Source organism: Pygoscelis adeliae, unplaced genomic scaffold (genome assembly GCF_000699105.1).
Source record: "Pygoscelis adeliae isolate BGI_AS28 unplaced genomic scaffold, ASM69910v1 Scaffold347, whole genome shotgun sequence".
In the NCBI taxonomy this organism is placed as follows: Eukaryota; Metazoa; Chordata; class Aves; order Sphenisciformes; family Spheniscidae; genus Pygoscelis; species Pygoscelis adeliae.
This window is the reverse complement of record NW_008825158.1, coordinates 454,042-466,643: the sequence shown is the minus strand read 5'-3', so window position 1 is coordinate 466,643 and position 12,602 is coordinate 454,042. Positions and strand designations below refer to the sequence as shown.

At 38.2% G+C, this 12,602-nt stretch overlaps 1 protein-coding gene across 1 annotated transcript in view; it reads right to left on the bottom strand.

Annotated features, from left to right (window-relative positions):
• NCOR1 (nuclear receptor corepressor 1) overlaps nt 1-12,602 on the bottom strand; it is a 75,599-nt gene that overhangs the window by 19,097 nt on the left and 43,900 nt on the right. Inside the window, exons 19-29 of the mRNA XM_009328641.1 lie at nt 12,343-12,469; nt 10,334-10,889; nt 8,199-8,328; nt 7,694-7,889; nt 4,547-4,720; nt 3,464-3,624; nt 2,946-3,066; nt 2,740-2,841; nt 2,137-2,234; nt 1,127-1,295; nt 412-552 (exon numbers count right to left, since the gene is read on the bottom strand). Of these exons, the coding sequence (XP_009326916.1) occupies nt 412-552; nt 1,127-1,295; nt 2,137-2,234; nt 2,740-2,841; nt 2,946-3,066; nt 3,464-3,624; nt 4,547-4,720; nt 7,694-7,889; nt 8,199-8,328; nt 10,334-10,889; nt 12,343-12,469 (1,975 nt within the window). The remainder of the gene's footprint in view (nt 1-411; nt 553-1,126; nt 1,296-2,136; nt 2,235-2,739; nt 2,842-2,945; nt 3,067-3,463; nt 3,625-4,546; nt 4,721-7,693; nt 7,890-8,198; nt 8,329-10,333; nt 10,890-12,342; nt 12,470-12,602) is intronic.

Sequence of the window (12,602 nt, the reverse complement as noted above, 5' to 3'; positions counted from 1 at the left end):
CAGTGTGTTACCAAGTTACTATGCCATGGCCGATACCAATATTTAACTGACCGGGTGAGTCCGTGGAGTTCATGCCAGTATGACTCAGTGTTGTTTCAGCTCTGCAACAACCTGCTGGGACTGTGAAGAGTCAGTTACATGTGTTGGATCTACTGAGAGGAGTAAGTGCTAGCTGAACTACCCGCAGTTATAGTAACACACCAGCAAAACAAAAAGGAAAACTAGTATCTACTCCAGTCATATTTCCAGCATGCTTTAATTGTAGTGGTTATTACACAGATTTGGTTAGTAGTGTAAGATTTGAATCTAATTTCTCATTTAGTCTGTTCCATAAAACAACTCTAAATACTCTTACATCAATGCAAAAGGTTTGGATAAAACACAAAACACCTTGGAAGCAGCTGTTTTTACCTTCCAGCGGTGCAGACACTGGAGACTCCCGCATTGACATTCCTTGCTTTATATTTCCTTCCATTGTATCATAGCTTCTCTTTAAACCAATTTCATGAGCAGTTCTTGGACTCCTTGTTCCTTCACGAACATTTTTAATAGCTGGCAAAATTTACAAGAGTGTGGTTAGGAAATGTGGACAATAAAAAAAAAAAAAAAAAGCATGAGCACTACATTTAATGAGACCACAAGTCATTAATACTTTAACAACACAATTTCGATACAATATTGTAACATTCAATCTCAACCTTAAAAAGATCTTTTAGGGTTTGTTAAAAAATATAGTTGTTCAAACAGTTACTCATTTATCAGTATTTCAACTGAAGTTCAAACTTAAATGATACATTTCTTTTGATTTTAATAGAGATCATTTTAAATGTGGTTGCTTAACCTTTCAAAATAAAAATATTCCATGACAAACTGGAAACAAATGGCACAGAAATTAAATAGTTTAACTATATTTTAAAGACATAGTACAGGAGACTCTTCAGAACACAGGCACAATTTCTGGATCACTTTAATTCTCATACCCTCAAAAACACACGCAGGTCAATACTTCCCCCAGACTGAGGTTTATACCTATCCACCTGGAAGCAGATATAGTTCAGCTACGGATTATAAAAGCAGAACCTGCTGCAGCCTTGACTTCAATGAGGTAGAATATACAAATACTCACTATCATAAGATAAAATATGCCCACTTTTGCCTTCATAAATAACATGGCCTTTGGCTGAAGCTTCCTCTCGGCACTTTTCTGGGCTGCTGTCTTCTGTAGCTAGCCGGGTGATAGTTCCCTTCAATAACGCATCAGCTGCTATGCCAGACTGGGACAGAGCTGGTGTACCCTGCATTTAAATCAATCAAATATAATTCAGAACATGTGTATTTATTTAAAAGAATAGGGAGCAGCGAAGGGGAAAAAAAAAAACAAAAAAACAAAACCCACAACATTTTTAGATCTAGAAAACCAATTACTTTATCAAGCAGTATGGCTTAAACTTCTGCCTCTATTATTAGACGTTTAACCTAAATATTAGTAAGGTTATTTGTAGCCTATTTGCTACCTTGTTAAAAAAATACAGAAAGAAGAATGGGAGTACAATATTACAAAAGTATTTCATGACCTATAACATTTACCCTATAATACCATTTTGGGGGAAGATAACATATACTACATACTTAATAGTGCCATTAGGTTTTATTTCTATCCAAAGTAATGAAAACTACCCTTCTCAGAGGAGAATTGTTACTATTGCTCTCTGTAACTAGAGATCCCAAATCAACCAAAACAGCGGCATTTAAAAAATCATGAGACAAAAGGGCTTAATTTACCTTTGTGGCTTTAAATAGCATCTGCGCAAGACTGGTTACAGTTGATTTTAACATTTGAATGCAGGTGTGATGCTATTTTCATGGAAGTTGCTAATGAGCCTTCAGTTAGGTATACCAAAGGCTCTGGTGGTTTTATTTAAAGAGTTTAAAGGCTCATATACATGAAGATGAAATCATGGCAATGCTGACTTCAGCAATAGTGGGATTTGACCATCTGATTGTATTAAAATTCCTTTTTTCAAGGCAGTTCCTACTCTGTGATATTAATTTACTTTTGCAGACATGCAAATACATTCACGGTGATAGTTTAAATATGCTGTTTTGCTACAGCCTTCTCAGTAAGAGGAAAAATACCTGAGTTATGGAGCCTCTCAAAGAAGGAATGGTCTCAACAGAAACTTTATTGGTTGGAGTTCCTCGCGTTATACTTCCCTCCTGTATCGTTGTGGTACCTGATTTGAAATAAGAAGACATCCTGATAAATAAGAGAATAAAAAAAAGTCGCTACTCTATTTGAAATAATTAAAAACTCCAGTGAGAACTGTTAGTTTACACTAAAATACAGGGAAAATTTCAGTTTAACAGCATGCGTTTGAGGCAGTTAGACTATTTCCTCTTTTAACATAGTCTTTTACAGATGAAAAGTCTTTTACAGCATTAATCCATGGTATTTAGTTTCTTTTCTTTTGATGTATTTGGATATTTCACATGTATTGCTTTGCATGCGCTCTAGTGAACAACTTAATTTTGAAATTGGCATGCCTTGAAACAAATGTTTTTAAATGAGACATGCAGACAGGAGGAGCTTGCTACAAATACACACACCTCGGAAAACAGGGAGCAGATTAATCATATAATACTTAAAAGTAACACTTCAGCAGTTAGAACTCTAGAAGTTAATTCTCTCAGTTTTCTCAGGCTCTGACAAAGTTTCTTAATCTGTATGACTTTCTTTACCTCGAACCACACTTTCATGTTGTGCCCTGACCAGGAGTCCCTCAGGTTGGGAATTCTGACTTCTGGGAGAGAATTCTTCTTGTTTGATATAGGGCAGGGAAGCTATTCAGAAGAAGAAGAAGAAGAAGTTTGGGTTTTTTTTCCTTTAATTATGAGTCATTAAATAGTCTATATAAAACATGTCAGCTTTTCTTTTCTTTTCTTACCAGATTTGGCTGACTCCTGCTGCCTTGGCAGCCCAAGAGATATAGAACCCACTGATGGCTTTGCAGTTTCTTGGGTGTAGGAAGCTTGACTATGGGATGTTAAGTAAGTGCCAGGTGTTCCCTGAAACAACAAATATAATATATGTTAATTCTTGTTTCTGGAATGAAGATTCACATCTATGTTTAAAGGAGAATGCTAATACTACTATGATCCCATCTTAAAATGCTACAGTATACCACTGCGAAGTATCAAAGTGTAGAACACCAGGAGTGTAGCGTCACTGTCAGTTTGGAGATGCAGTTCACCTAAATTGGACATCCTCAACCATGCTACGAAATGTAAACAACTGCAACATGTTCTATTTTCTAAGGCACCTGTAATTCCTGGACTTTTAGAAGTGGCATGTATAGGTCTTAAGTGTTAATGCTGTGAACACATAGTCAAGTACAAGACATTGAAGGTTGGTGAAAGGGAAAAAAATTGATGTAAACACATATTTTCAAATAATAATTCTTACTTGTGAGATTGAGCCTCCCATGATGAAGGAAGGTTTTTCTGATGGCACACTTGTTTTGGAGGATGGAATGAGTGGTGGTGGTGGTCTGGTGGGTCTGGTTGTTGGAAGGCGGACTCCTTCAGGTATATTGGTTATTACTTGGTGAGGTGCTGGCTGGAGAACTTGGGGGAAAAATTGTATATTAAACATTACAGTCTGTTTCAGCTCTACTAGTTGTTAGAGAGACAACAACAGAAATAGCACCGTTCACCTGACAATTTCTGATGGGAATTGCCTCACAATACCCGAAAGCTATCTAGCTATATTTACAACTCTGAAATTCACTATGTCTAAGTGTATGTTATGCATAGAAACTGAATGGAGAACATCTGACCTTGCATCAAAGTTCAAAAAGAAATGGCAAAAGCTGCACTGTAGAATTGCAGACTCTGAAAACTAAGCTTTTAAAAATAGCAGTCCAGGGTACATTCAAGTTTTTTGTTGTTTTCCCGTTTTTAAAGAAAGTTCTTATTCTTTAAATGGAATGCAACTGAGTCAAGTATAATCTAAGCTTCCCTGATTTTGTCTTATCTTAGCATGACATTATACTCTGAAGGGAAAAGTAATAATCCAAGTTTCAGAATTAAGATTTGTCAGTTATTTCACTGTTTTATAAAACATTCAGACTATAATATTAAGCAGTTACAGTCAGAAACTAATGCCAAAGATAGCAGCAGCTTTCACTTTTCCTCAACTCCCCCTTTCATAAGAAAGGCCACCCATGAATATGATGGTACTTGTATTAAGCTGAAAAACTCCTGATGACTTTGTCCCTATGCTGTTCTAACACTTTTCAGATCATCCTATTTGCTTAATAAAATCCATGTTATGCAGCTGAAGCAGCAATAAAGAATCAAAATACAACCTCACTGGAGCTAGAAAAATACTGAGCACCTATATACATGCACACCCAGAAAACAATTTTTTTCTTCTTTTGTTAATTCACAAAGTGTTTAGAGAACAATTTGATACTACATCAAGCCACAGAAGTCCATCTTCCAAAGGAAGGCTACATATCACTATGATATGTAACAAAATATTTACCTGGTGGGACACTATAGCGAGCTGCATTCATATCAGGCTGGGGAGAGGCTTTATTGACTTCTCTTGGAGACAGCCTGTATGGTGATGCTGACCTTGTTGCTGTATTTTGCACTTGTGCTTCCTGTTCTATTGCTCGCTTGACCTCAGCATAAGGCATATAGGCCACCGGCTTTCCTGTGACGGTTAAAGTTATTGGAAAGAAAAGAACCCAGGATTAGAAACTGGAGTCAAAAGGTCCAGTTTACAGCACAATTTTAAACAAAGGGCCTACTCCAATGGCAGATGTACTCATCAGGTACAAATATATCAATTAGAAAGTAGTATTAAGGTACAGCTTAATTTAATATGTTCTTATGTGTATACTTCTGTCCTGGTTTTGGCTGGGACAGAATTTTCTTCCTAGTAGCTGGTACAGCGCTGTGTTTTGGATTTAGGATGAGAACAATGTTGGTAACACACTGATGTTTTAGTTGTTGCTGAGCAGTGCTTACACTAGTCAAGGACTTTTCAGCTTCTCCACCGACTTGAGAAGGCTGGAGGTGCACAAGAAGCCGGGAGGGGGCAGGGCCAGGACGGCTGCCCCAAACTGGCCAAAGGGACATTCCATACCATGGGACGTCATGCTCAGTACATGAACTGGGGGAAAGCTGGCCGGGGGGGCCGCTGCTCAAGCACTGTCTGGGCATCGGTCGGTGGGTGGTGAGCAATTGCATCGTGCGTCACTTGCTTTGTATATTCTTTTTATCATTATTATTATTATTACTATTTTACTTTATTTCATTTCAATTATTAAACTGTTTTTATCTCAACCCATGAGTTTTCTCACTTCTACTCTTCCCACTCTCTCCCCCATCCCACCCCGGGGGGGCAGTGAGTGAGCGGCTGTGTGGTGCTCAGTTGCCGGCTGAGGTTAAACCACGACAACTTCTATATCCAAAGCTTTGAAAAACTCTCTCGTATTTTCTATATGTGAAAAACAGTATCTGGATCCTTTAGGTCCTTTAAGTGAAAGCTCTACTATTGAAAAGGATTTCATTTAAAGAAGATTCCTTTCTAAATTCTGTGCATCAGCCAGGTTTACATGCAAGTTCAGCCAGATTTACAGGCCAATCCCACCAGACAAGAAGCCTCCCTTCCTTGTTTGCTTGCCCAGAGAAGTTACAAATCAAATTTCAAATACCAATATTGCCCATCAATTGTGTTTAAAGGGAAAATACATTTTTATTGAATTTAGGAAATTAAAAATCCAGTACCAGAACTTCAGATATTCCTTTTCTTTGGCAATGGACAATTTAAGTATTCAAATTACAAGCCAGGACAAGTCTACTGCAGCTGTAAATTCATATCTTTAACCTCCATAGTCAAAGAAAGATGGTACTATCATCCCATAATAGCTTTCGAAAGGATCTTTACTATTTTATTTCATGGTAAAGTATTGCGTAGGTTGTTATAAGCCAATTCAACAACAGGGCCTTTAGTTTGACAAGATGCCCCACAACACAGGCAGTGTTCTGATGCATGCAATGCAAGGTTTTTAAACAGTCTGTGGGCTCGCTGCTACATACAGCAGTTGGTGGACAAGCTTCATACGCACAGTGTATCTCAGGAAGTAGCTGTTGTAACGATCTGATGACATGTCATCCCCTTCTACTCTTCAGATTAAGATGTCCAGGCTTGTACAACCCATTTACATTAACCACGTTATCCTTCCCTCTCTGTCTGCCTCAGTAAGCACCTTGATTTTTGCTGGCAGAGACTTCACTCCAGAACTTTCCCACACTTCATAATACCGTACTGCCAATGCCAAGAGTTATTCAGGTAGTATTTCAGTTAAATGGTACTGTTAAGCAACCCCAAACTTTCCACCTAAAGCAGCAACTTCCAAAAACCACAATCTTACCCTCCCCTCCACAAATCCACAAGCTCCCTTCTCACTATTTTAACAGGCAAAAAAAATGGTTGTTTCTTTCATTTTACTTGGGTAAAAGTAATTAAGGTGAAGCATTTTCATAACAATTTAAAATTGTCATGCATATTAAATACAGAATACTTGAGTTTCAAAGGACATGATAGCTTATGTTGCTAATACTGTGGAGACAACAGAAACAATGCATGAGAATATAAAATCTAAAAATGCAGAATTATGCAACTGCGATGATATCTCTAACATTGCAACATTCAGCACATTAATCTCACTCGGTTTATTTCCCCTGTTACAATGTACAGTTTGTGGACCTATTCCTGGTCTAGTAAAGAAGGTTGAGGCAAGAGTTACACACTTAGTACAGAACTGAGCCTCCCCTAGGATACGCTTTTCTTGCACAAAAAAAAGCAATCTTCTGCTAAGCTGTTTGTAATTTGCAAGCTGTTGATAGAATTGAAATAATTTCAGTTCAAAGAATGAAAATATAGTCAATATTTCACCACTTTCCTGTAACCACCAACGGTAACAGACATGTCCTTATTTAGTCACCCTGACAGGTTCCGTGAGCAGTTTTAGCCTTGTTCTGTACTGAAGATCACACTAAGGGATCACATTCAGGAAACAGGTCCAGATCCCAGAGTTCAGTTCAAACCTCGCCTCCAAGTATCCTCTCTATACACAAAAGCAACCAACCATCATATTCCCAAGAGAAAGAACCTTTTACACAGCCCTCCTGCGGACAGACAGGCTAAAGCATGACAGTTCTACCATACTTTTGTGCCCTACTCCAGGGCTCAATGTCCACGGACGTACTCCAGTGCAGTAAAACATTCCTCTTAATTGTGCTCATACTGCTTTAGCAATTCTCTCCCATCTTCACCTTAAGCTTCTGAAAAGGGTTCCCCCAGAACACGCAGTTATCTGGGTCCTGTCACCTGCACACTTAATTTTTCTGAATCTCTCTCCGTAGGAACAACTCATTTTTGGATTTCACCCAAATGAAGCCAGTTTTTCTGCCTTATCTAAGTGGGATACAATGTAGCTCTCCCAGCACTGTAACTGCAGCAGGATCTGTATAGTAGACAGGTTCCTTCAATCAAGTGCTATCAGAAAGCAATAATTAATTATCGGTACAGTAAACTTTCATTCTTAAACGAGGCAGCAGTGCAACAGGCGGACTAAAAATGCAGGGTTATTTCCATGACAGATGTGAAAACGCCTACCTTCCCACTCAACATTAGGGCTCTTGGAAGCGCCACAAGGGCTTACAGCGCTTCGATACTCCATATCCAGCTGCTCTTGCCTCTGGCGTTGCTCCTCCAGCAGCGCTGACTCATGCATTGCTTTAATGTGCCGTTGATACAGCGCATAACCACTCACTGGTGTTCCAACAGGAACAGTACAGGGACTGCAAGAAACCTACAAGGAGGGGAAGGTATAATGTCAGGTACATTAATACAGGTACTTACTAAAGTAACTATTTTGCTCAATGCCTCCACTGCAGCAGCTGTAGTCCATGTATGAATGTTTCAAATAGTCCACACCTGTTTTTAAGCTATTACTTGCGTATTTGTTTGTACTTAACTTACTTAACCCCTCAAAAGTATTATGATAACAAAGCTAATGATACATTTCTTCATTTGTTTCACAATTTTTGCCACTTTAGTGTTGCGACTAGTTTTAGAGACAACGGATACTCCTTCAAACATCACTTAAAACACCCCATACCATAGGTGGTATGACAGCAGCTCGGTGGTGAAGTTGTTGCAGGTCCATCTGCCCTTGCTTTATTGTGGATGATACCAGTATTGACCCAGTGGGATTTAACAGTGAGGGCTTTGACTCCCTGCTGAAGATACTGGAAAAAGAGATAGAAGGAAGGGAAAAATATCACCAAAAAGACCAAGATTAAACATCTTAAAAAATTTACAGGCAAAAGTATGCCTCTCAACTTCAAAAAACCAACACATTTAACACACTGGACAAATAGCTGAAAAATCAGAATTATGTTGTGTTTGTCCCACAGCACATCTGGTGGAGTAGGCAACAGATGCTGCTGTATTTTTATAATACAGAGAAATACCATAAGAAGTGTTCAGAATCTCCAATACCAGAAATTTACGTATACTGTTTCTATATGCACAGTACTGCAAGAATGCAACCTTCTTTAGAAAGAATGCTTTGAAAAAAATAGATAGGAAACACTAGATATATTTAGTCCACAGGAAATAAACAAACAGTTGTATACAATAGACTACTTTCACATGGAGGGCTAGTATAGTTGTGAAGTGGAAAGATTATGTCTGAAGAGGCAAGAAAGTGCAGAAACACCATCAACTGCACTCTTCGAAAGAGCACATGCAGAACAATGATACTGGATACTTTTGACATTTAACATCTATCCTTGGTACTCCGTGTATATTAAGACCACTGGGAGGGCAGGGACATTGGCTCCAATGCTATGCTGTGGCTACATAGGAATTGCACCAGCAGAACACTAAAAAGACTTCAAATATCATCAGTGGTGTCAGCCATCCCCCAAAAGATAAAATGGTTCCAAAGACATGCAGCGTTGTCCATTTAAAGCCCTATATACTTATGTAGGTTACCCACAGTGTTTAGGGCCAAGTTCCCAGGAACTAGTATTTGCATGAAGACATTGTACACTGTAGAGAAAGAGGTCATCCATTTCTCAGGACACTTGCCCATTAATTTATGGACACCGACTGGTAAGAGTGAGAAATACTTTCACTACTCTATTATCGATAGCTTTCAAGAGATTCAGTTCTACTGATTGATATAACATGGTTCAATGACAGTAACTGGGTACAGGACTCTAGAGGTTATACAAGCAAATAAATGTGAAATGTTAAGGTAACTAAAATATCAATATTTTATGCCCCTAGATGATTTTTTTTTTAAAAGCAAGTTTCATCTCCTACTAAGAGATATATTCAGGCTGTTTTCCCTGTCAAATTCAAGGAGTTTTAGATGCATTCTACTAAACTGAGTTTGTGAGAGCAAGAATCAATTAAAACAACTCCATCTCCAAATTTTTGGCTCTACATTCAAACGGTTTTTCACTGAAGGGAACGGACAGCCCACATACTATCCCAGGCTAACCAATCACACTATAAAAATATTCCAAATCTACTGAATGTGTAAATTTGTTTGTAAGTATTGTGTAAAAGCAACAAACTAACAAAACCAAACCAAAGCAAAGAACCTCAGTACAGATCCAGTTACACAAATCACTGTTGAGTTTCTTAGTGGATAGATGGGGGCATTTACAAAATTCCCCACAATCCTTACTTACTTAATTTTTTCAGTTGGTCACTGATTTTTAAATAGCTGTGTACCAGAAAATCCTGCAGTAGCAATATCTTCACCTCCCCACCAGAAGTACCACAGAGCTACTTACCATGGAAACTCATGCCAGGAGCATCTTGAATCTCTTTTCTTGCTTTGGCAAATTTTCCTTGTTTCAGTAAGCTGCTGTCCTTTCCAGACAATTAACACAATTCCCATTCTCTGAACAGATCCCAGATGGCTTCATTTCCCTCATTCTCTAGCTTTCCAGGTAGTTGTGCTAGTTTGCTACCTACCTAGTCAGTCTATCACCATAGAATTTTGCCTTACCCTGCCTTAGGAGGCCCTTCTTTTGGCTTTTCACCAAAATTTTAAATCAACATTTCCCTCTGTTGCACTTCCAGCAAAGACTCTTTAGAAATTCTGTCCCTAGTAGAAACTCGTAACAAAAATGTTGCTACTGATGACAGTTTTTGGATCACAGTTAAGTAAAATAACTTTTTAAACAAATTCTTAAAGATGGCAATATTTGAACACTAAATAATTAAACTCACCCTTGTCTGTCAGGTTCTCCATCAACTTCTTCATCAGCACTACAGGTGGCACTCGAATCATTATCTGAATGGGATTCTTGTCTTGCTGTATTAACTTGTTGTGACAGACTATAGTCCATTTCCTCTGGTTCTGACTTTTCCTTGGGTTTCTCCATATCTCTCTCTTTGGTATCACTCTCTATTTTCACTTGAATATTCTCTGGTAGCCTCATTTCAGTCTCTATAGGTTCTACTTTGGTATGCACTGGAAGAGTAATCACAGGCTTAGCTTCAACTGGATGGCTTCTACTGTCAACCTCCATAGGCTCTTCTGCCTCATTATTTATTTCTTCCTTAACCTGTGGCTCAGGGTTCTGACTTTCAGCTGTTGATACGCTTTGGGCTGTTAGGGAGGGAGATGTGCTGGTTGCAGGCTTAATGGTAGATTCTTGTTCTGCTGTCGCCTCAGTGGTTACTTTCGAAGCAGCACTCTCAGATGGAGTTTCTTCACTTGGTTTAGCAGGTTCTGCTGGAGTTGGAGATGGAGCACTTTCTGTATCAGAACTATTTTCAGCACCTGGGGAGAAAAAAAAAAAAAGAAAAACAACGTTTTGGCATAAAGGTTCAACGTTAATGAAATCTAACTAGGCTTCCATGAACTGCTTCTTTAGAATAATCAAATATCTGCCTGCTGTCCCAAAACACAACAAGACAATTGCCTTGAAGAATTGACTCACGAAGGGAGAGTAACCAAAAATCAGCAGATACAGGTTAAGGAGGGAGACTGGAATTACAGAAATAAGACTACTGAGCTAGCTCTGATCTTATAGAGAGCCAGCCCAGTAAACTCCTGTGCATATGTCAGAGTTGGTGCTTCCATATATGATGCAGCTTTATTACAAGATTAGAGTCAACATTCACAGTACCTAAGGCACAGCTTTAATGATTTAAATTAACATGTTTTGGAGGCATCACTGGCAGAAGTGGCAAAACACTGATTTTACATGAAAATCAGTCACATTTTATAGCCATGCTGACTTGCAAATCTTGCTGTAAGTTAACAGTTCTAGTTTACTTCCTTTCTGAACCACCATTGTTTTCTTGAAAATGTCTTCTTTGCTCTGTGAAAGGTGTAAACAGCATCGACAACTGGATACCAATTAAAGATGGGTGTTGATTCTTGCAGTAAAGAAAAATTTTTTAGCCTCCTCTTTTTAGCCTAGTTTATGAACTCTATTATAATATAAATAGCTTTTAGATACATAAAAACATTTATAAAAAACTATGGCAACATCTAGAACACAGATGTTATATTCAAGTCTTATCTTCTGATAAGAGTCTTCATTCCTCAGAACTACATCAATATTTTAAGAATGTTTGTTAAACAAATGGATGCAATAAGGATCCATCAATTTTAACCTACCCATCTGTAAAACAAGTAATTAATTTTGACTTATTATACAAGTGAACAATTTGCTGAATTACACACACTGCAACTTAAAACAAAACAAAAACCAACCAAAACCCCAAATCCCCAACACTTAGCCATATCCTCTGATTCATCGCTTATGAATTCTATTGCTTACAGCTTCAGAAAAGGCTGGCCAAGACGGATTGATGTTAAGTGCCTATAATTATTAGCAGTTGCAACCAACACATTTAAAAAACCTAACACTTAAATTTGCCTGTCTGAAGCTTTACTGAGGCTATCAACTAGCAAAGGTTACATATCTTTGATTCAACTTGTTTCAGCACGCACAATTTTTTGCTGTCAGTTTACCCTCTGGAAGATGGCATAGTCAGAGCATCTCAAAATACTAAGCAATAACATCTTAAGGCTGCTCAATACTAAAAATGCTTTTTCCCCTTCAGATACAACTAGTAAAGTGAGTTCCAATTGCTAAAATCTAACTGAAACATAGTATTTGAGCACTACATTATGAAGTGGAACACGCTTTCTGAGCATATAATTGGCACAAATCCTACGCCCCTTTCTGTGCATACACAAGTTTCCTTCCCAGAAAAGTTACCTTCACTGTCTTCTGGATTCTCTTCTTCATTAGATGCTTCAATATCTTCATCCTCCTGAGCTGACACAGTTGAAGCTACACTCTCACACTGTGATACATCTCGCTCCTCACGAGGCCTTCGCGAAGACTGATAAAGACACGGCATTTACATTGTACTGAAAATTTGCAAGTATTATTTCCTTTTACACGCATTGTTATTCATCAATTTGAGGTTGAAATGAAAGACAGAGATTCTCTATTTAGCACAGATTCATTCACAA